This window comes from Pempheris klunzingeri, chromosome 7 (assembly GCF_042242105.1).
Source record: "Pempheris klunzingeri isolate RE-2024b chromosome 7, fPemKlu1.hap1, whole genome shotgun sequence".
NCBI lineage: Eukaryota > Metazoa > Chordata > Actinopteri > Acropomatiformes > Pempheridae > Pempheris > Pempheris klunzingeri.
The window spans coordinates 9,547,449-9,568,405 of NC_092018.1; the positions used below are offsets into that span (position 1 = coordinate 9,547,449).

Below are 20,957 nucleotides of genomic sequence, written 5' to 3' on the forward strand. Positions count from 1 at the left end.
TGTGACATCTTATAGGCTAAACAACTTATTGATCAATTAAGAAACATTCAGGCACTAACGCTTCACATAGGTTTACTGTACACACACACAGGAGTGTGATGAAAGTAGCGAACAACACATGCAATGAGTGCGACCTCTCAGCCACACAGTCACAAATACATCTACAGTTTGAGCACACACACCCACACACGGGTGACACACAGGATGTTTGGAGTCCAAAATGATCTTCCCAGGGTCCCTCTCTCAAGGCCATCGCCATGGCAACTGACAGACACACTCAACATTCCACTACCCCTCCGAGGGTCGCCGCAGCCAACGCCGTCCGGGGTGCATGTGAGTGTGTGTGTGCGCGTGTGTTTGTGAGTGTGTTTTAGACTGACATAACTTTCTGCAGGGTTACTGAATAGATTCTGAAGAGTGTATATGCGCACGCGCACGCACGCACGCACGCACGCACGCGCACGCACGCACGCACGCACGCACGCACGCACGCACGCACGCACGCACGCACGCACGCACGCACGCACGCACGCACGCACGCACGCACGCACACACACACGCACACACACACACACACACACACACACACACACACACACACACACACACACACACACACACACACACACACACACACACACACACACACAGAGAAGACTTACAGCTCCACCCATCAGGGCCGCATGAGGCAGGGGAGGCCTTGACCAACACATCTGTCTGTGCTTCCACTGTTTTCAGGTTGAGATCATTGGTGCTGCTAGTGGTCTTCTATATATTTTAAAGTCAACAAATCCCATGAAAATACAGTAAAACAATAAAATTATCCTACTAACAAGTTCTGTTTGTGTAGCCAAAGCCTCATACAGCTGATTCTTCAGCACCACAGAGCTCCACTCTCCAGTCCAGTCCAAACACATCAATGGACCACACGTCAATTTTCTTAACAGAGATTGTAGAAATTCTGCAGTAGAAAATGTGAATTGAAGAGTGTTTCCATCCATGACAGAATATCAAGAGTTTGTTGTAATTCTCCAGTCGGATGCCATTGAACCACAGCATAAGAAGAGGGCAAGATGGAATAAAATGAATGAGTGACAACGATATCTCAATATCACATTGTGATCACATCGATGTACCAACCACCTAAAATTAGAAACTTTCTTGCAAGTTGTTTTTGAAATTTTTCCAGTGAAGTTTTTTTTTGTGCAAATTCAAAATGTGCATAAAAACGTGTGAATGGAAACCCATAAAACTGCAGTGGGTGAACATGATCACTAATTTGTATTAGTCCATCCTACAAACATCTTCCTGCTACTGTAGATACTCACAAAAATTACATTCTTTACTCCAGGGTGACATTTACAGTGACCTGCTGTTATAATATCAAACTTTCAAATACACATTTGTGACCCTTTTTTAAAAGATTTACTTCTAATATAAGCCTGGTGTTGAGAGACTCAGACAGGCTGGGGAAGCCGGAGAGTATTAAGATACCGACTAACGTGTTTTGGTGGATTCATGAGATTTGTTGACAATAACAGAACTTATACAATATCTCCAGCTTCATCCTTTAGACTGATCACAGCTCCATGTGCCATTTCTAACCAGCTCAACCAGCTCGTGTTACTGGATGATTTTTATAATCTGGCAGAGGCAAACAGCTTATAGTGCAGCCTGAAACTTGGCTACTGTACACAAACTCTTGGTATGTTTGTTAAGAAAAGCGTGTTCCCTTTTTAAAAGTGTTTATAGACTACTTATAGCTGCAGCTAACACTACGGTGATCTGTAACAGCTGCCATTGTTTTCGCCCTTCTGCTCTACTGCCAGACTCCACCACCTGTTGCTTTTGTCACCCAGATAAACACTCCTGAGGTGTTCCCTCCATAGTTGGTGGGACAGAAATAGATTCTTTGATCCCAGCTCGCTCCTGGTTAACTCCATAAAAGGATGTCTCAACTTTTCTTCTTAATAAGATCTGAAGTCTAGTTAGTGGAAACGTGGGCCGTAAACATCTTCCACGATCAGAACCGAGTCATCATGCACAGAAATCTGCATAGTTGGGAAAACATTCATTTTAGAAATGGATTTAGTAGGTTTAGAAATGCTCCTTATACCGTTTACCACTTACCCTTATCCACTTTCTGTTTATGTCAAATTTACTCATAAATTATCAGCAGTTAACTTACACAAACATCACTGCATGTCCTTCTAGACCAAGTTAAAAAACAAGATTATCAGCTGAAATAATGCAGTGAAATATTGAATGAATCTCTTAAAAGGTGGGTTAGAGCAGAGATTTCTGGGTGGGTCTCTTGATTTTGAAAGTAAAATTTGACTCTGAAAGCAGATCAAAGACTAGATAAGATTTTAAAAAAAGTTAAGGCTCCTACTGAGGGATATTTTATCGATTCTCTCTGGCCTTCATTTTCAAATTATTCAAATTATTGTTGGCTCTGGCTTACATCCATGGAGAGCTGCTGCAATCACATAACAACAATATGAATGCTGGAAGATAGCAACATCTAGGAAATCAAGTGTTTTATAAATTTTAGGCCAAAAGTTATCTTGCATTTTGGGGCCTACACTGAAAAAAAAGAGATTCCTGATAGGCAACTTTGAACACACTGGTGTCTGGTACGTGTACATAGGTGGAGTACAGGCAGGCAGGAGATCATGTGAACTGATCACATTCACAACCAGCTCTATCTGTGGCATCATAGAGGATGTGGGAAACAAGCATGCACATGCACATGCACATGCACACACACACACACACACACACACACACACAAGTTGTGAGGTTACTAACAATGATAGAGATGAGTGTGTTCTAGGAAACCTGTCAGAAGCTGTCAGAGACGAAGCCTTCAGTAATAAATAAATGTGTCAGTTTGTTGTGCTGCCCTCCTTGCATACTTCTCAGAAATACTGACACATGAGCCAAACATGCAGAAGTTAAGATTCACAGAACTAGGTGCAGTTCCTTGTAAATGAATTAGCTGTGGTTTTATGCATACAATTAGCAAGCCTGACAGAGCAGAAAAAAGAGGAATAAGAGGTTACATCTTTCTGAATTTGCTCGAAAAAATTAAAAATGATCTTCTTTCCTCTATTGCGGAATTTCTATTACGGAATTTTACGGAATAAAGTATTTTGATTGATTTATTGATTGATTAATTAATTAATAGCAACCCAATTGTGACAGTACAGAATTTCTGCCTTAGTAAATATATACTAATTCTGAAATTCATCAAATCATCTTGCTAAGTCAGGACAGTGTATGAGGCTAAGCAGAAGAAAGTTTATAAAGAACTGCATACCTGCATCACTGTAACATTTCATGGTTTTGACCACATAAACAACTTAAGTGTAACTCAATTACCAGTTAGGTAACTTAACTTATAGGTACAATTAGCTAAAACTAATGCAATTATTCATATATCCTGCCATCATGATTAGTATTTGTTGAAACTGTTTAAGAGAGGGGTTGATTTAACTTTCCACGTCCTCCATGACATTTCTCAAGGATGCAGTTTGTGGTACTGTTTAACTGTACTGTGTTATAATGAAGGTGTTTCAGCTATTTTGCCCAACCCACTCATGTCAATGAGGGTAGGTGAAATAACTGAAACACTTCTCAGTATGTACTTTATGAATGTGGGATTTAGTTGTATTAGACTGCATTAGTTTTAGCCAGGAGTACCAAATAAACTGGTATAGATAATTGTTAGTACATTGTGAGATCACTCAGATACCATCTGTTGTATTTAGTTGGATAATTGTGCGTAATACTGTTTTTCCAAGTGTGTGTACTGAAACCACTTGCACAATGCACATGGAATTCACAAAGAAACATATTTTCCCACTGAACAGTCTTGACATCCCATCATGCTGATCATTTTGGATTTTTTGCCGCCAGGATTTAAGATATTCACTAGTGAGACATCTGTCACTGTTCAAACAAAACAGGGAGGGATGATGTTTCATTTGTGGTGCTCATAGCCCTGAAAAATGACACATGAATAACTCAATGGCAATATCTTTTTCCAGAAAATATATATCAGTTACTGACTATAATCCGCAGACCCGACTGAACAGTTTTCCTTGGAACTACTTTCTGTTGAAAATGTGAACTGTTTTTATTGGGACTGCTTTCTGGCAAAGAAATAGTCCCATTGAAAACTACTGACAGGTCTGTGAACTATCTTGAGTTACCGGCACAATGTTTTTGGAAAAACGTGTTTCTGTTTCATGCTTTGAGCACAATAAATATCACCGTATTCACCCCCATTGTATTAGAGTGGTAACACAAGTGAAGGCGGCTTTGTGACTCCTAAACCTAACTACATGGCTGTGTCCCTGCATGAGAAATAATTTATATTTCCTATCACCTCTCTGTCAATATCAAATAAAATGACATGCCCCCAAAAATAATATTAAAAAAATCTTTCTGTGGATAAATGTCTGCTGATATAAATGACCAGATAAATTTGATGAACTTAGACTTTTGGCCTCGACTACTGTTGTAGTGCGATTACTTTTCAATTTAAATCTTTGCTTGTATATCATAGCTCATCTGTCCAAGATAAATGATCCCAAGAAAACATTTCATGATGACTGTGTTTCCCTAATCTACCCAGAGAACAGCTAATCAAAGCACAGATGAAATATAAGGGAGAACAACCAAGAATGCAGATCAGTTTACTGGAAACAGAAAATAGATCATGAGATTGCGTGTAGTGGTGAGCAGAGAACGAGTGTACGCATGTACACATGGGCACAATTTGCACGCGTGCAACTGAATTTCCAAGTATTTTAACTGACTCACAAAGGCTGTACGGGAATCTTGATATTTGCTTAAATGACTATAATCTTGTGAAAATGTCACAGTTTTGTCCATATAAAGCCGTTATGTTGACTGTCTTTTAGTGATACGACATTTTGGAGATGTACTATTCAAAAACCAAGCTGCCATCAAGCTTCCTGTGCTTAATCTGCACAGGCTGTTGTGTCATCCTTGCTCTGTGCACTTGAAAAGTGCATAGTGCATGTCTTTTTTTTAAAGTTTTGGTACCATGAAACATGGACATCAGCAGAGTCTGAGAAGAACAAAATTCCCCAAGTTTGCACAAAATTCATTCAGCAGTGTCCTACTCATCCACATGTGTAAGACCTGGCATGTGTCAGTTAAGGATGTGTAGTGTGTCCAGTAACTGTGCACATGTGTAAAAGACTAGTGAACGCAAGGGCATGCCGACAATGTTAGAGGGGCAGTGGCCAAATTAATAAAGGATGCCTTTTGCAAATAATTAAATAAATATAGGCCTGGAATGACTATTAAAATGTATGTATTCAAAACAAACCCAGGACTGAAGTTGCCTCAAACACAGTTATATGCAGTTAAGTAATGATACATGCAAAGAAATGAAGTGCATTTCTCCTCACATGTTGACCTGTCCGATTCTTACCGAGCCCTCTGACTGACATCCTGTCTAGCAGAGGCTCAGCTTAATACTGTTAACAAAGAAGCAAATCCTCTGGTTGCATGGCTGCTTCTGCCTCCTCCAAATTCATCTTACCACCTCTCCATAGAAGGCATACTTTCCTCAATAACAACGGGCGATAAGAAAATGCTGATGTTGTATATCTAATATACTATTATTTGCCAACAAATTAAGAAGACATCATGCATTTTAGCCACAATTCTAAAAAGCAACACATAAACTATAGAAGCGGTGTATGTTTAGAATTTAAAATATAGATTTAAACAGTCAACATTCCTTGATCCCGTCCCTCCCTCCAAAAAATACTGAAAAATAAGTGCTTGAACTTGAAAAATATCTTAAAATCTGTTATTTCCTTTGCTTCCTGTGTTACAAGTCAGCTTAGGGGAGAACAGCAACTTCAGCTCACTAATGTGCTACGTCTTTCACTACACCCCCCCCTCCCAAAATCAGCAGATGAAACAATAATGAAAATAATTATTAGTTAATTATTAGATATTTCTGCATCCCTGATGATATTCGCCTATTGTATATTGCTCTGGCTCTTGATCTGACAGATGCCACCGCCTGCTGTGACTGATTTTTTAAAAACTACTTCTCAAACAGGGAAATGGCCAGAAGTTGGGAGAGACAAACCCTCTCTTGTCCTTCCTTTCCCTTCTGCCCCTGTGCCACTGCATTGTCTCTGAATAAGCCTTACTGCGCAGTTTTGCCCCTTATGACTACAGTTACTGGTACCACTGAGCCAGAACCAGGTTTATATAGGGAAGGAGATCTAGCCATGATAACATTTTCCACACAGGAGTCAAAAGCCAAGTGGGACTTGCCAGGGCCAGAGCAAACTCAAATGTTTATAATGCAGGATCAAAAGGCACAATTTGCTTGGTGGGAAGCTGCGGCCCAATTGACAAATCATCTCAGCTGGCAACAGGATAAAAAATGAGTCATTCTTTAGAAGGGAAACTGAGAGGCACAGATAATGAATAAATGCTAGCTGTGTTTGGCCCTGTAATGGAAACCAGGCTAAAGACTTGCCCAGAGAGAATTGGGAGGGGGCTTAGCGGGGATGGAGATGTGACTCAGAATAAAGTTGAATAGAATTGGTTGGAAAAGTGGAGAGGGTAGAGTCGAGCACAGAAGTTATACAGGGTTTCTGCAAGATTCACTAATTTAACTTGACTTTTTACAAAAGCACACATTTTAATACTACACATAATGTCATTTAATATCTTTTATGTGGTTATGCTGGTCAATTTATAATGGCAAAAATAGTCGACAGAATAATTCGACAAATAATGATTAAGTTAGTTATCTAGTATGACTTAATCAACATTTATATCACAATTTTATCAGTGCTTCCCAGCTGTATATAAAAGGAATTGCTAGCTATATAATTAACTCAATTGATGCGACCTCAGCCCAGGTGAATGGCAGGAAATTGATAGACAGATTAACAATGAAGCATTTGCTCAAATTACTAACCCCTACCCATTACGGGTCTATGAGGTTCCTTGCTTCTGTAGCTAGCAGTAAAGTAAGTGTTTGCTACAGGTCTGATGGTGCTGAATGCCAGAAAAGGACTTAACAGCCTCCTACCACACAATCCACAGTCACAACAATCCTACTTTTAGTGTACAAGAGTATAACATCTCCAGACAGCTTGCAATCACATACAGAACTAATAACAGTAACTAATGTTACTTTCTACAGCAGGCAAGACGAGTGATAATAACATTGGCTATGTTTACCCTATTTGTTGACAAAAGGACTCCAATGTTTAGCACAGTTAGATTAATATTCCCGTTTCCATTTAACGGCTTAAGACGCTCCGTCTCCGTTACTTCACCTTGTAGTTTGCCTTCAGCATTAAACCTCGAACTTGATCTTAATGTCACAATGCCACTGTGGTTTATTCTTGTGGTTATCATAATACAAAAACTGCAATTAAAAAGAACCACAGGTGGTTCTTTTTGTGGTTGCATTGTATATTTATTTATTTTTATATGCTGCTATGTGGAGTGGATTACTGCTGAAGTAAGTTTCATTGTGTTTTTAAGGCAGGGTCTGTAACATTAGAAAATGAGACTGAATAGCTCAATTTTGAAAGTGATCTCACTACACAAAGTACACAAATTAGAGTTGTATCCCTCTCTTTTTGGTTGCTTTTTCTCTGCCATTCTTGTGAAACTAGCTTGATAACTTCGGCAATAAGCCCTGCCCTGCCTTGTGGAAGATTCTGGTCAGAGTGTGCAAAGATAGGCAGGTACGTAGGTAGACAGGCAGGTCAGGACTTACTGCAGTCCTGTGACATTCGCAGACACCAGATTGTTTTCTCTATTTTAGTCAAACCATTTTATTTATTGATTGATACCGAGCTGTTGAGAGTTTCAAAAAATGACAAATTTATTCATCAATAAGTTGCATACCTTCAATATGCAATGAAAATAAAGTATCCATCTAATCTATCTATCTCAGCAAACATGAATTTCCACAGAAAAAGAACTACCAAACTGAAGCCACATTTCAAGCACAGGATGTTTGCAGCTATTGCACTTTTAGTAAATGAGAAACAATTTTAAAGCAGAGCCGACCTCAAGTATGAGCAAATTAAGACCCCACAACCACCACAGTGTGTATTATGAAAAATAAACGTCTTTATTGCCATGTATAAATATATCTTTTATTCAACATAACATTAGAAACTAATTGTTTATGTATGGAGAGTCTTACAGTGGAAAAACCTTAAGCAAAAATTGGCAAGGAGAGTGCTAAGCCATGACTGTCACTAATAAAGGGTCCCAAGTTGGACCATGCATGCTGCAGGTGTTTGACTACAAACACCTTTTATTGATGCAAATCAAAAGAAGTACTTCACATACTTAAATATTACTACAATTAAACCATGACGAAATGGTGCCTGGTAACATAAGAGTTTACAGGTGTGTGTTGGTGTTTGTGTGTGTGTATGGGCACTGCTGAATAAGAAGAAGAGAGGCCAAGAGAAAGCTTTTGGGTGAGGGTGCTGCACAGCTTTGCTTTAGGGGCTTTCCACATGCAACTCAGCAGGGTCATGTGGACTAGCACTATGGTTGTAGGATGTACAATGAGGTTATGACAGGTGTAAAAAAAACAACAACATGCAGACTTGAGATGCATGAGCAATTATATAATATCACCAAAGCAAATTATGTATTGAGCTGCATGTTTAGTCTTCGTTAGTGCAGGCAGAGACACACAAAGACACCATGACAACACCTTTCTGCAAAAAAAGACACAGAACTAGAAAGAGAGAGCGAGAGATCTGACAAACATCTTGACCACATGACTCTAACCACTCTACTTCCTTTAGATGTTTCTATAGATTTTTGTCTCACTAAAACACACGGAAACACACACATCCAAACAAAAACACGCACATACACACCTCCCACGGTGTGCATTTAACACTACGAGGGAAGTTTTATACTCTTCTGTCTCCTTTAGACTTAATCCAAACAAAAGCAATAAATTATGTGAGAAGCCGCCTGCTGTAGTAAATTCTATCCTCAGCTTTCTTGTTCCCCCACATCTTAGCTTAACTTCCTCTGCTTTTCAGTCAGTTTTCTTAGCAAGCATTTAGCCCCCTATCGGCACCCCAAATTTTTTGCACAAATGTGTATAAAATGATGTACACAAATATTTCAAGTTAATGTAATGATCCAGCCATAAGGAACATGCCATCTTTCAACCAGCCGTCTTTTCCCCATCTACTTGCAAAGGCAGCAAGCTATTCAAGATAGCCCTGATTGCTTCCACATCCTCCAGCTCTTCCTGGGGGATCCTGAGTTGCTCTGAGGCAAAGTGGGATGTGTCTTTCCTCCAGGATGTTCTGGATCTGCCCTGGGGTCTCCTACAAGTTGGGCTTGCATGGATTATCTCCACAGGGAGGCATCCAAATCAGACGTCTGAACAATCTCAACAGAAAAGAGCAGAACTTTCTCTCTGAGCTCTTTCCACCTTGCAAAGGAAGCAACATCCGCAATATGAGCTCACCGTGGCACGAATCTGCTTGTCAATTTCTTCCCCCATCTGACCCTTACTCATGAACAGGAACCAACACATTTAATCACGCTCACTTGGGACATCAACTCACTCCCAACTTAAAAGGAAGAAATTCTGGCATTCAAGCACTAAAAACCTCAGTTCACACAGTCTGATTAAGGCAGTATAAAGGACATCATCTGTGCTACATCTTGAGATCATGTCAAGTAAAATCAGAAAAAGCTGAATTTGTGACAAGCTAAAATCTTGGCAGAGTCGATGGTCTACCAAAGACATGCTCGACTTATTGCTGAGAGTAAAACACACCTTTCACTCCAGTTATTATAGTAGGGACACAAACCTCAGCAACTCCACAAAGGGTATGTGGGCTTGTGAGGTTAAAGAGCAGGTCCACTGTTCCACAACAAGAACAATATCAGCAATGGTCCTCCTGAAATCTAAGGTTTGACCACAAGACAGACCAGACCCTCCAGCTTTCCTTGACAGGCTGAATGGTGTTGTTCACTGATAATTGGTCCCCTTTCTCTAAAAATGAGAACAAACATCCACTTCTAAAAAACAACAAGTAAGAAGGCCTTCCAATGAAGACAGTTCAACAACATCTACACTTTTTAGCTTATCCACCCCTTGTGTTCAACCACTATGGAGGTTAACTCAGTGCCCTCCAAGAGACATGCAAGGCCTCCCGGGGTCTTCTGAAGCCCCAACAAGAGCAATGGGATTCAGTTCCTAAAAATGTTTCTATATCCCCAATCAAAGGTCAGCAGTTCTCTGCTGCTGAGAACAGTGCTGGCATGCCCCTGGTTCATGTAAGCATATCAACTAAGGTGGATTTTGTGGATTCTGCCCACAACACGAGCTTTTCAATCACAAATCTGTACATGAATCATATCATATTATATCTTGCATTACAGCAAAGGACATAACACCAACAAACAAGACTAGAAAGAAAGAAAGTAAGATCCAACTTGAAAAAGGATCAGAAATGTCTTTGTCAACCACAGTGGGTATAGGTAGACAAAACAGACATTGAAGAAAAAGAATATTATCTAGTGCTCCACTGTATGTAATCTACAACATCTGAGAGGTTGAAGGTCTTTGAAGCCTTTGGTTGTATTTACACAGAGTGCTTTCCTTGGAAAGGTGTGGGTTCAAACTTGGTAAGATCTCTCTATGACTTACCTGAGTCATTACTGCTGACACTGGCTAAACACTGCTCAGTCTTAATCCCTCCAGACTGCTTTCATGCAAGTGTGGTGTGTGAGGACTTAATTATGTAGCAAAATGCTAAATTATATGCAAAAAATGTGGCCTGTAACTATATTAAACATTAATCATCTATGCAAAGTACATATTTTCCACTACAGTAAGTTTACCACAAAGTAAAAACGGGGTAATGAAAAATCCTCCATTTTATTGTGGTTACAGAAACTAGAATTAAAACATATCCAGGAGTTTAGAAACCTATGCACGCTTGTTGTGCATTTCTGATCACCAAGACCACACATCTTTTAGGTTTGATTGATCCAGATCCTGCTCATTGATTCATGTTGTTATATTATTTCATGTTTTTACTTCCTTAAAATTGCTCGCTTTGTGCACACTTTTATTATTTATGGCTGCTTGTTTCCAAGCACCCCACTCTACATTCCCATGACTTTATGTGTCTTTAACACTGGTGAACTCACCTTGGCACTGTTGTACAGTCACCCCTGAGTTATACAGGCATCAAACTGAATATAATCCTGCTGCTAGGTAGTTACCCAAAAATGAATGAATGCCTGCTTACACTGACTAAGCTGATACACAAATCACAACAAACAGAGTTTGGAGTTCAGACTGAGACTAAATGGTAATTCATTTACTTCATGTACTTGAAATATCAAAATAAACCTGCACTTTCACCGACATGTTTTTCAGTGATGAACATGAAGACTTCACATCGGGCTCTAAAAGATTGTATTTTAATAATAGTATTTTTTACTATTATGATTAATAATTTAAAAACTGACAACTATTATTATTAACAATCAAGAAGTTAATAATCAAACGGTTAGTTGCTGCCCTAATCTGTGCAGAACCAACCTCCCAATGACATCCCTGGTGGTGCCAAACATGGCTGTCATCTCATGAAACCAAGCAGACCTCTTTCGTCAAGCTCAGAGTTCGGGATAAATTCACAGTAAGAGTGGGCTGTCATTTCAGTTCAAACCAACAACATTATGCCGACCAACCAGAGATATTGTTTTCTAAGGGATTTTCAAACTCATAGACACCTGGATGGCTGCCTGAGGATTTACAGCAGTTTACTTATCCCGTGTTTTCTACAAACTTTCCCTCAGACCTCTGTGGGCTGTACAAGATAAAGCTCTGGTGTTGCAAAATTAAAAGGAGTGGGGACAAGTTCAGGCACGTCAGAAGAGAGAAACTAAAAAGCAGAACCTTTGTGACAAAAGGCCACAAAAGTTTGGGTGATCTGGTTTAATGAACCAAAGAAGACAAACAGGAGAGTGTCTACTCTCAAGCTTTACCATTTATGAAAATCTTATAATCTGTCTGGAACGAATAAATGGATTTGTTACATGATATTCGCAGCGTACATACACAAGCATGCATGTGCACCCACGCACATGTCTATGTATATCCATTACATGACTCAGTGAGTCACTTCAAGGCCTAATTTCTAGGTTTCATGAAACTCAATCCCTGGAAAGAGGAAAAGATTCAACTCTGTGGGTGAGATATAAGACTGTTGTGATGTAAATTGAAACTAAAGCCTTGTCTCTCTCTGAGGAGATAATCTCTGCTCTAAATACTGGTATAAGCAGATGCAGACTGGCCATCTGCAGGTTCTGCACAGCTCCACCAGGCCTTGGCCTTGGCTAACAACAACAACAACGAGTTTGGCCTTGGCCAAACTCGTTGTTGTTGTTGTTACAGACCAAAATATTTTATTTGAACATATTTTGTTTCACTGTTTCAGTGAAGTTTCCTATGTTCCTGTTTCCTAAAGCCCAACCTAATGTCAAAATGTCTTACTTTGCTCAACCAACAGTCCAAAACCCAAAGATATTCAGTTTACTATCACATAAGACAAGAAAAGCAACAAATTATCACATTTGGGAAGCTTAAAAATGCGCAAGGCATTATGTGAGAAAATTTGATTTCTGATTGATTTAACTGAAGCTAAAATTTGACACCAACTTTATCCTGAATAATGATGAGTATAACACAGTGATGAAAAACAGTGTAGAGCCTTATGTGCAGCAGAATTTAGCCAAAAGCCAAAGATCTCTGTGTGCACTGTTAACGTTCTGGTACATTAGCTATGGTCCATTACTGGTCTCCCTGAAGTGAAAAAACTGTATGAGATTTGAGACTGAAGACCATTTCACGTGCTATTGCTCATTATGACAATTTAAAGGCTCTTCTTTTTTGAGTTTCTGTTGATGGGAACCCCTTTGTGTCCCTGATTGCATTTGTGGAGCGAATGCCTGGAGATAAGCTTAAGAATTCTGACGACCTTGAGTTAAAAAAAGTAATATCTTACACTTATAAAGTTACCACGGACCTACGGACACCTTGATCTCGCTCTGTCTATTTGCTGACCTGCCTACCTTACTTTCAGTCTGTCTTTGTCATGTCTCCTGCTGTGTTGCTTCCTGTGTCTCTCTCGGTTGGTTTCATTCTGTTTCTGGTTCGGCTGACTGGGGCCCATGTGTTCAGAGCTTCAGTTGTGGTATGCAACAAGAGCCAAATTAACGCTGCATGTTGCCATGTGAGAGACTGAAGTACAACAAGTAACACAGAACAGATGGACATCAGAGTCTGGTCGTTGGAAGTATTTTCCACTGATGTTGCAAACTCCTCTTACTGTCAGTGAGGGAGAGAGGGAAAAAAAACAGAAAGAAAGAAAAGCACAGCATAGATACAGAGAAGTTGTAACTCTGATTCTGTTGGTTTAATGAGGCATAACTCAACGTTTGGCTTTGGAAGTTCTCAGATTGTCCTTTTCCTGAAGGCTCGAGATAAGGTATCGCATGACCCTGATGGGACAGACAGCCGATTAACAACTTTTATCGTATAGGCCAACATACATAAAAACTTGTGAGAATGCAGAGAGAGGGAAAGAGCGTAGACACATACAGACAGAGAATGACAAACTCCAAGTGCAACATGATACATAGTGTAGGCACACGTACACACAAGCATGAAATTAAACCATGTGGGAAAGATTAAGGCCTGAAGAGCTGGAACAAACACATGCAAAAGCACAAACACACATACACACAGCTGAGACGAGATGAGAGGAGTGTGATTAAGATGAAGCCTACAGGAGGTCTGAGGAAACACATCAGACTGAAGCCGTCTGTGGGAACTCACTCTGGAAGACAGAATACCACGGTTTTCCTGGCAAGACGCTAACCTCGTCTGCAACCTTGACTACCGTACGTCAGATGAAAGGAAAAGTAGGGCTCCACATCGTAGAAACGACAACCTCAGTTAAGAGACTGCCAAAGCTGAGGAAGGGTACGAGATAACTCGAAGAATTGAGGAAAACAGCAAATTAAGCAACTGAAAAATAAGCAATATACCAGAACCAATTCTTCTCAGCTTTATGAGGTGTGGACTAATTAATATAAAACAAGATAACACCAAGACAAGAATGTCACTTGTTTATGGGTCATGGTGTCAGTTTGTCCCCGTTGAGATAATCAAGGCCAAAGTCAAAGAGCGACAGAGAGAATTTAAGGTTAAATTCTCAGACAACACTGAGGACATTATGGAGACATCTGCTCGATTCAGCTGACATGACCAGATTCACTTCTGCAATAAAACAAGTGCTACATTGCCTTGGCTTGGCTGTGTTGTCATTCCATCTGCAAAACAGAATAACAAAATACAGATCTAAAATCTGCTTATACAACTGACAGTTTACAAGCATGCATGCACAATGTATTTAGCAACAAATACATCTAGGGTGGAATTTAATCTGTTCAATAAAGCTTTTTGGTTGAAAAATAATCTTTTTCATAAAAATATATCATGGAATCAAGTTTTGATAACTTTAAGCTTGAGCCGTTTTTGTAATTTCTATTATAAACATTATTATGTGTTAAACTATCATAGTTAATATTTTCGCTGCTAATGTGGAAGCTTGAAAAAGTTCAATGAAAGCTCTAGCCTCTTACAAAGTTTGATTTGCACTACAAGCTCTTTTCAGTTCAAACCACAACTGTGATGACATCTTTGCAGATGTTTGTCAGGACTCTGGCTATTTTTCCTACCATATAGTAAGCAAACAAACCATGTTCCACAGATGTGATCACTCTAATGATTTGTTGACAGAATAAAATCCTGGACAGACACATGCTGTCGTTCAAACATAGGCCTGCAAACCTACAAAAATAAAAAAAATAAAAAATACACCAATGCAGTTTGACAGCGTTTTCCCTTAATACATTTTCACATTTCCTGTCTTGCAAAGTGGGGAGTCGTCAATTGGGTGCAATCACAAGGTCGGCTGCTTTCACCTCTCCAGGTTATCTGAATTAAGCAGGTTAAAGCTGTTTTTGAAACTAACCTTAGTACTGCATTAAAAACCAGGCTCAACTTTTGCCCTGACAGGGTCCTGCGTCTTGACTTGAGCGTTCTCATGCAAAAACATTAGCAGTTTCCCTGCAGCTTCCTCTTTTAAAGTTAAATCAGCCCACTAATATTACTGCCGTTTCTCACACAGACAAACAAACACACAACACCTAAATAAAAATACATATGAATGCTACCCATGGATTATTCCATTCCATTCTGTGCAGCCAAGATATGTGTACAGCATGCACACACCTACACACACACACACACACAGTCACAGAAAGAGGCCACAGATGTGTGAAACCCCAATTTACATCCGCAAAAAAGAAAATGAAAAGCAACACAATATGTAACACAGCAACCCCAATATACTACAAGTTTGTGTGTTTGAATGACTTCTTTTAGGCTGTGAATGCATGTGCTTTTTCTTGTGTAAAAATGTGTGCATGTCCACAGCTCTCCTTCCTTTTAAGGCCATTCTCAGGGCCTCAACTCTCTGCCCTGCCAAGCACACACACACACACAACAGAGAGAGGGAGTGTTGAGAGCAGCAATGCAGTTGGCTAACTAAAGCAGCATTGCAATCAGCCAGGAAAATCCTGCCAATGACTTCCCATTCTGATAAATACACACACACACACACACACACACACACACACACACACACACACACACACACACACACACACACACACACACACACACACACACACACACACACACACACACACACACACACACACACACACACACACACACACACACACACACACACACACACACACACAGAGCCCTGGCTCTATCATCAACTGAATTACCTCACGCACATGGTTAGGGCTGCAGCTGGCTGAAGAGTTGAGGGCTGCTAAATATAAAACACTACAAGCACACATACACACTCAAGACACACACATGCATGCCATGTCTTTTTCATTGACCTCTGTTTGTGCCAGAATACACACTTGCACACACCCTGCAGAGACTGAACTCTACTGTCCTTGCCGCTACCATCGCTAAGGTCACTGAAAGCAGTCAACTTAGCTACTCTGATTACTGGTTTGGGGATCTTGAGGGATTGGGTGTGCAAGCACAAGCAGCCTTGCAGCTGGCCCCATCTGGAAATTTTGCAGGGTTTTGTGCCATGAGGTCTCATGTGGGGAGCCAAGCATACGTATTGGAAAAAAAAAAAAAAGGCATCTTGCTGTGCTGTGAAGAGCTGTCAGGCAATGTCAGGGGATGGCAAACTGATTTCGCTTGTTCCCAACTTAAAAGTGCAAGTTACTCAAACAAATATATTCTAAATGTGACAATTTCAGATTCTCCAATTGTTGAGTTGATGCATTAATCATGTAATTAATTATAACTTATTAAGTAATAATAAGAAAAGTTATGACTGGCTGAAACAAACCCCCAAACAAACAGGAAATAGTGTAGGAGGCATATCAACTCACCAAAGAGTAAAAGTGTTGCACATTCTTTGAGGTAGTTGAGCACAAAAATACTTCAACGGACAAATGCAGTGCTACTTAATGCATGAAAATGACCAAGAACCAACTTAATGCTCTGATCAGTTTGAGCTAAGCTAAGAAAGCCACAGTGATATTATTAGTCTAGTCACAGCTTAGACTGGTATAAACTGTCCGTCTGCTCTACATCACAGCGCACTCTGTAGCTGCACTTACAAACAAATCAATCTCTGGAGGCAAAGATGTGATGAAACCCAACAACACAGCGCACAGTTTTCTGAGACAAAGCTAAATGTCATTGCAGCTTTGGTCTTGTTTTGTCATGTGGCAAATCGTACACCAAAAAGATGCTTCTTAGATGCGGTAGAACATCATTTGTGAAAACAAAACAAACACAGAGAAAAGAGATGATCTGAAAAAAAGGGGGGGGGAGCACTGTGACTAAAACAGCTGGAAACAGGAAATGACTATGTGCCTGTGTGTGTGTGTGTGTGTGCAACTTAGAGTGTGTTAGAGTAAGTATATGTGCATTTGTGACACAGCCTGGCAAACTGACATTAACCAACTCTTTAAAGACTTCTTGTGGGTTTCTCTCTTATTGATGAACACAAATAGCTGTACGGAATTATCCATCTTGCACACAGTGAGGAATCTGCCAGCTTTTAAATGTTTAAGTGCTATGCAGAGTTCTGAGAAGAAACAAAGCAAACGTCTGCAAGAACTTCGAACAGTCCTGTGATAGTGCCGGAGACGCCTGCTTTCATAGGATGTTATCCTAAGAACAACAGTAATATAGAAAGTGTAAGCCATTAATTATATGCTACATATGTGCAATGTTTGTTACAGCTAACATGAATGTCAATAATAAGACAAGATTTTTCTATATATGTTGTAAATAAAGAACAATTTGGGGTTTTACCAGATCTGTAGTAATTCCCAAATTTATAAATTCTAATGTGATGATATGGCTGTATTAATGTGGGACTACCTTTGACCGTGTGCTTAATTTAAATACTGGAAATCTTGAGAAAATACTGCAGCCACTTCTAAGTCTATAAAACATTTTAGCTATGGAGCTAGAGCTAGGATGCTATCATCTTAGCTTAGCATAAAGATGGCAAGTAGGAAGAGGCAGCTAGCCTGGCTCTGTCCCAAGTTTAAATATCTGCATACCAACAGCTCACTAAGTGAGATACATTTTGGTTTGTGGTTTTGGGGGTCGTTACATAATGGTGGTGGTATTTTTTGGCAAAATAGGCCCAACAAGGAAAATTATACTTGATGCAAAATTAGTATGCTGAGATAAAATTCTTATCAGACCACTAAACTGTTGCGCATTCTAACAAGCTCCAACTTCCTCTCTCCTTCCTGGGTAATCAGACTATTGAAATCCAGTGCAATTAATGTGTGGACTGTAGTACATACCTAAGAGCATATTTTGGTATAGCACGTTGTGAATAATATATTCTATATATAAATATAATGGGCATGATGCATGATCCACAATGTGTGCATATACAATAATTTCTTTGTTTATATCAAATATGTGCTTATGAATGAGAGCATGAGCAAATGTTTCTACCTTTGGAGGATCATAGAGCTCCAACTGGTACCTCTCCCCTCCTCCTCTTCCTCCTCCTCTTCCTCTTCCTCCTCCTCCTTGAGCGTCCCTGATTCTCCTGACCAGCAGGCGGCAGCGTTGCCAGCGGGGCTGAGAGTCTGAGATAGCGTCATCCACCAGCAAGTACCTCATTTGGCCCTCTTTACAGCAGCCGCTCACCTCTGACCTTCTCTGCCTCATGCTTCTGCTGCGTAACCAACGGAAACGATCCAGAAAGTGAGAGGCTACCCCAGCCATGGACATATGAGAAGAGGCTGGGGGCGTGGCTTCTGAGTTCACACAGGAGGAAGAGTGGGAGGATGAGGAGGAAGATGATACTTCCTCATTTGTGGTGGAAATCCCGCCCACTCTGTCACCATTATTTGGGGGATTGTTGCTGGTGGTGGAGGAGTTGCGGTTGCTAGGTGACAGGTCCTGGGATGAGGGAGGGCTGGGGAGGGGCCGTTTCTTGAGAAGCCGTCTTACTGTCTGCTGAATTTGACTAACAGAGAAATGTGTGACATCAGCATGTCCAGGGTGGGAAGGTGAGTCATGGGAGTAACGTTCAGATACCGGACGATGATCGGTGCCAGAGATCTCCTCGTTGCTACGGCTACGAATCAGCAGTGACCCGCTGCCGATGCTACGAGTCGATCCTCTGAGCGCCACTGGGTGTCCTGACAAGGGGCTTCCCGCGGCACATCGCAGTGGCTGCTCCTGTTCCCGACTCACCACCACGGACTCCACTTTTGGCGACACCACAGTAAACAGAGCAGCTCCTCCACATGGCCGACCCGCCTCCCGGTAGTCCTGCACCCCAGACAAAGATGTGATCCTCAATCGACCAATCACAGCTTGTGATGGAAGGGGAGGGGCCACTGGAGTGGTGGAGGAAGCACTACTAGTGGCAGTAGAGCTTGTGTTCTGGCTGAGCGGCGTGCCATCTTTGACGACCTGGCAGCAAAAGTGCTGCTGGAAGAGGTCGGTGAACTGCTTGGAAAAGGTCTCTGGCGGCACCACGTCATGTTGTGGCCGCTCTCTGGCGAAGCTCCGGTAGTGTCCGGCCAGCTGCCGGGCCGTGGCGATGGCATGCAGCTCGCAGAATTCCCTCCAGCCTCTCGGGGGCGCTGCCACGCCTGGGCCTGCTCCTGCTGATGTGGTGGTGTTGGCTGGATGGATAGTGTTACCATTCATTGCAGTAACCAGACCGGCTGAGAATCACTGCTGCGAGACAAAGAAGGTTGAGAGCAGAAAGACAGGAAGAGGAAAAAGAAATGGATGGTTGGAGAGGGGATAGAGGTAAAGGGGTCAATTTGGAGGGAAGAGAGGAGGGATAGACATTTAGAAAAGAAAGAAAAAAGATGGATGAGGGACAAACAAAGGAGAGATATGGAAATGTAATTAGAGGCAAATCAAGATAATGTGGAGTGTTGTGCAAGAACTGGAGCAGTGAAGATGGACCTGGCAAAATAGTCACTGCATTTCTTTGAACTACTTGAAAGTCTGAAACAGTTCAAACATTGAGAGAGGACAGCCAAAAGTCTGATTTTATCTGTACTCAATCTTGAACAGCCCAAATCGGATTACATGGGCCTGCAAAGAATCTCTGGCAATCAACCAGTCGTGAAGTATCTTAATAGATAAGGACGGCCACAGTTCACTCAAAGGACAATGGGTAACCATTCAATTTCTGGAAAAACAGCTAATTGAATCAAGAGAAAAACACTCCAAGTGAATACATTCAAGGAAAACTTTAGGAAAACATATCCTGCTATCAAGGTGAATTAAGTGAAGAGGGAGAAGTGGAGTGAAGTCAACAAAGAGGACTAAATCACTTCCAAATTGCACTGAAATGGATGACAGAGACTGAAGTATTTGAAATGAATGAAAACAGTAATAAGTCATTCGGACAGACACTAAATGGGGCCCTGACTGAGGAAGTACGGTTAGCAAATTTCTCAATCAGCCACACTGTCTGCTTGGCCATCTGTGTGTTTGTGTGTTTACATGTGACCTGTTTCAGTGTTCCTTCTGTTTTTTCCATTATGATGTCTGTGATGGCTCCACTCGACACTCGTTTTCCCTCTCTCTCTTACCAATCAAAAAGTTCCCTGTATTCACTCGGACTGTGGTCAGACCTAGCCTGGTTTGAATCATTTGTACCGCTGAGGTCTATTCTTTGAAATCTGTTATGAATATGGAAACAAGCCAATCTTGGTGCCACAGTGGGCTCTGTGCATTAGATATCGTTAGTTGGAGCAGGGTCAGATCATCTTCTCACTCCATATGCAGCAGATGATGATACAACATGCTTGTTTACCCCCCCCCCCAAAAAGAAAAACAACTCCACTGTTCCTCTGAATGTGACTACTGAAGGGAATAGTTGCTTTAAAATAGCTATTGAGGATAATTCAGAATTTGTCACTGTCCCATTGGCAGTTCAGTCTCACTGCATGCTGTTAATGCTTTGTTAGTTGGACTGCCAAATCTTGATTCAACTTTCTGGCCGCTAAACTTTTTTATTCAAGTATTTTTTGGCCAGTTTTACTCTTTTTTGAGAAAAGACTACAAAGATGTGATACTTCTATCACATGAAGGGAGAGAGAGGAGGGATGACAAGCAAACGAGCTCACGGCCTTCGGGACTCAAAACATGGCCTCTGATTATATACCAAATACATCAGTAGTGTCTTCGCCACCATTGTTCTGTGCAGAAAGAAATCAACAACATTCAACAGTCCTGTTCTTCTACA

The 20,957-nt window shown here is 40.9% G+C and overlaps 1 protein-coding gene across 3 annotated transcripts in view; it reads right to left on the reverse strand.

Annotated features, from left to right (window-relative positions):
* The window catches only part of sh2b3 (SH2B adaptor protein 3), a 47,667-nt gene that overhangs the window by 14,005 nt on the left and 12,705 nt on the right, over nt 1-20,957 (reverse strand). For 2 of the 3 annotated variants that reach the window (XM_070833659.1, XM_070833661.1), the window contains exon 2: nt 18,188-19,429. In XM_070833659.1, coding sequence (XP_070689760.1) covers nt 18,188-19,399 — 1,212 coding nt within the window. In that variant the 5' untranslated portion in view covers nt 19,400-19,429. The remainder of the gene's footprint in view (nt 1-18,187; nt 19,430-20,957) is intronic. The other variant, XM_070833660.1, reaches the window with a different exon arrangement.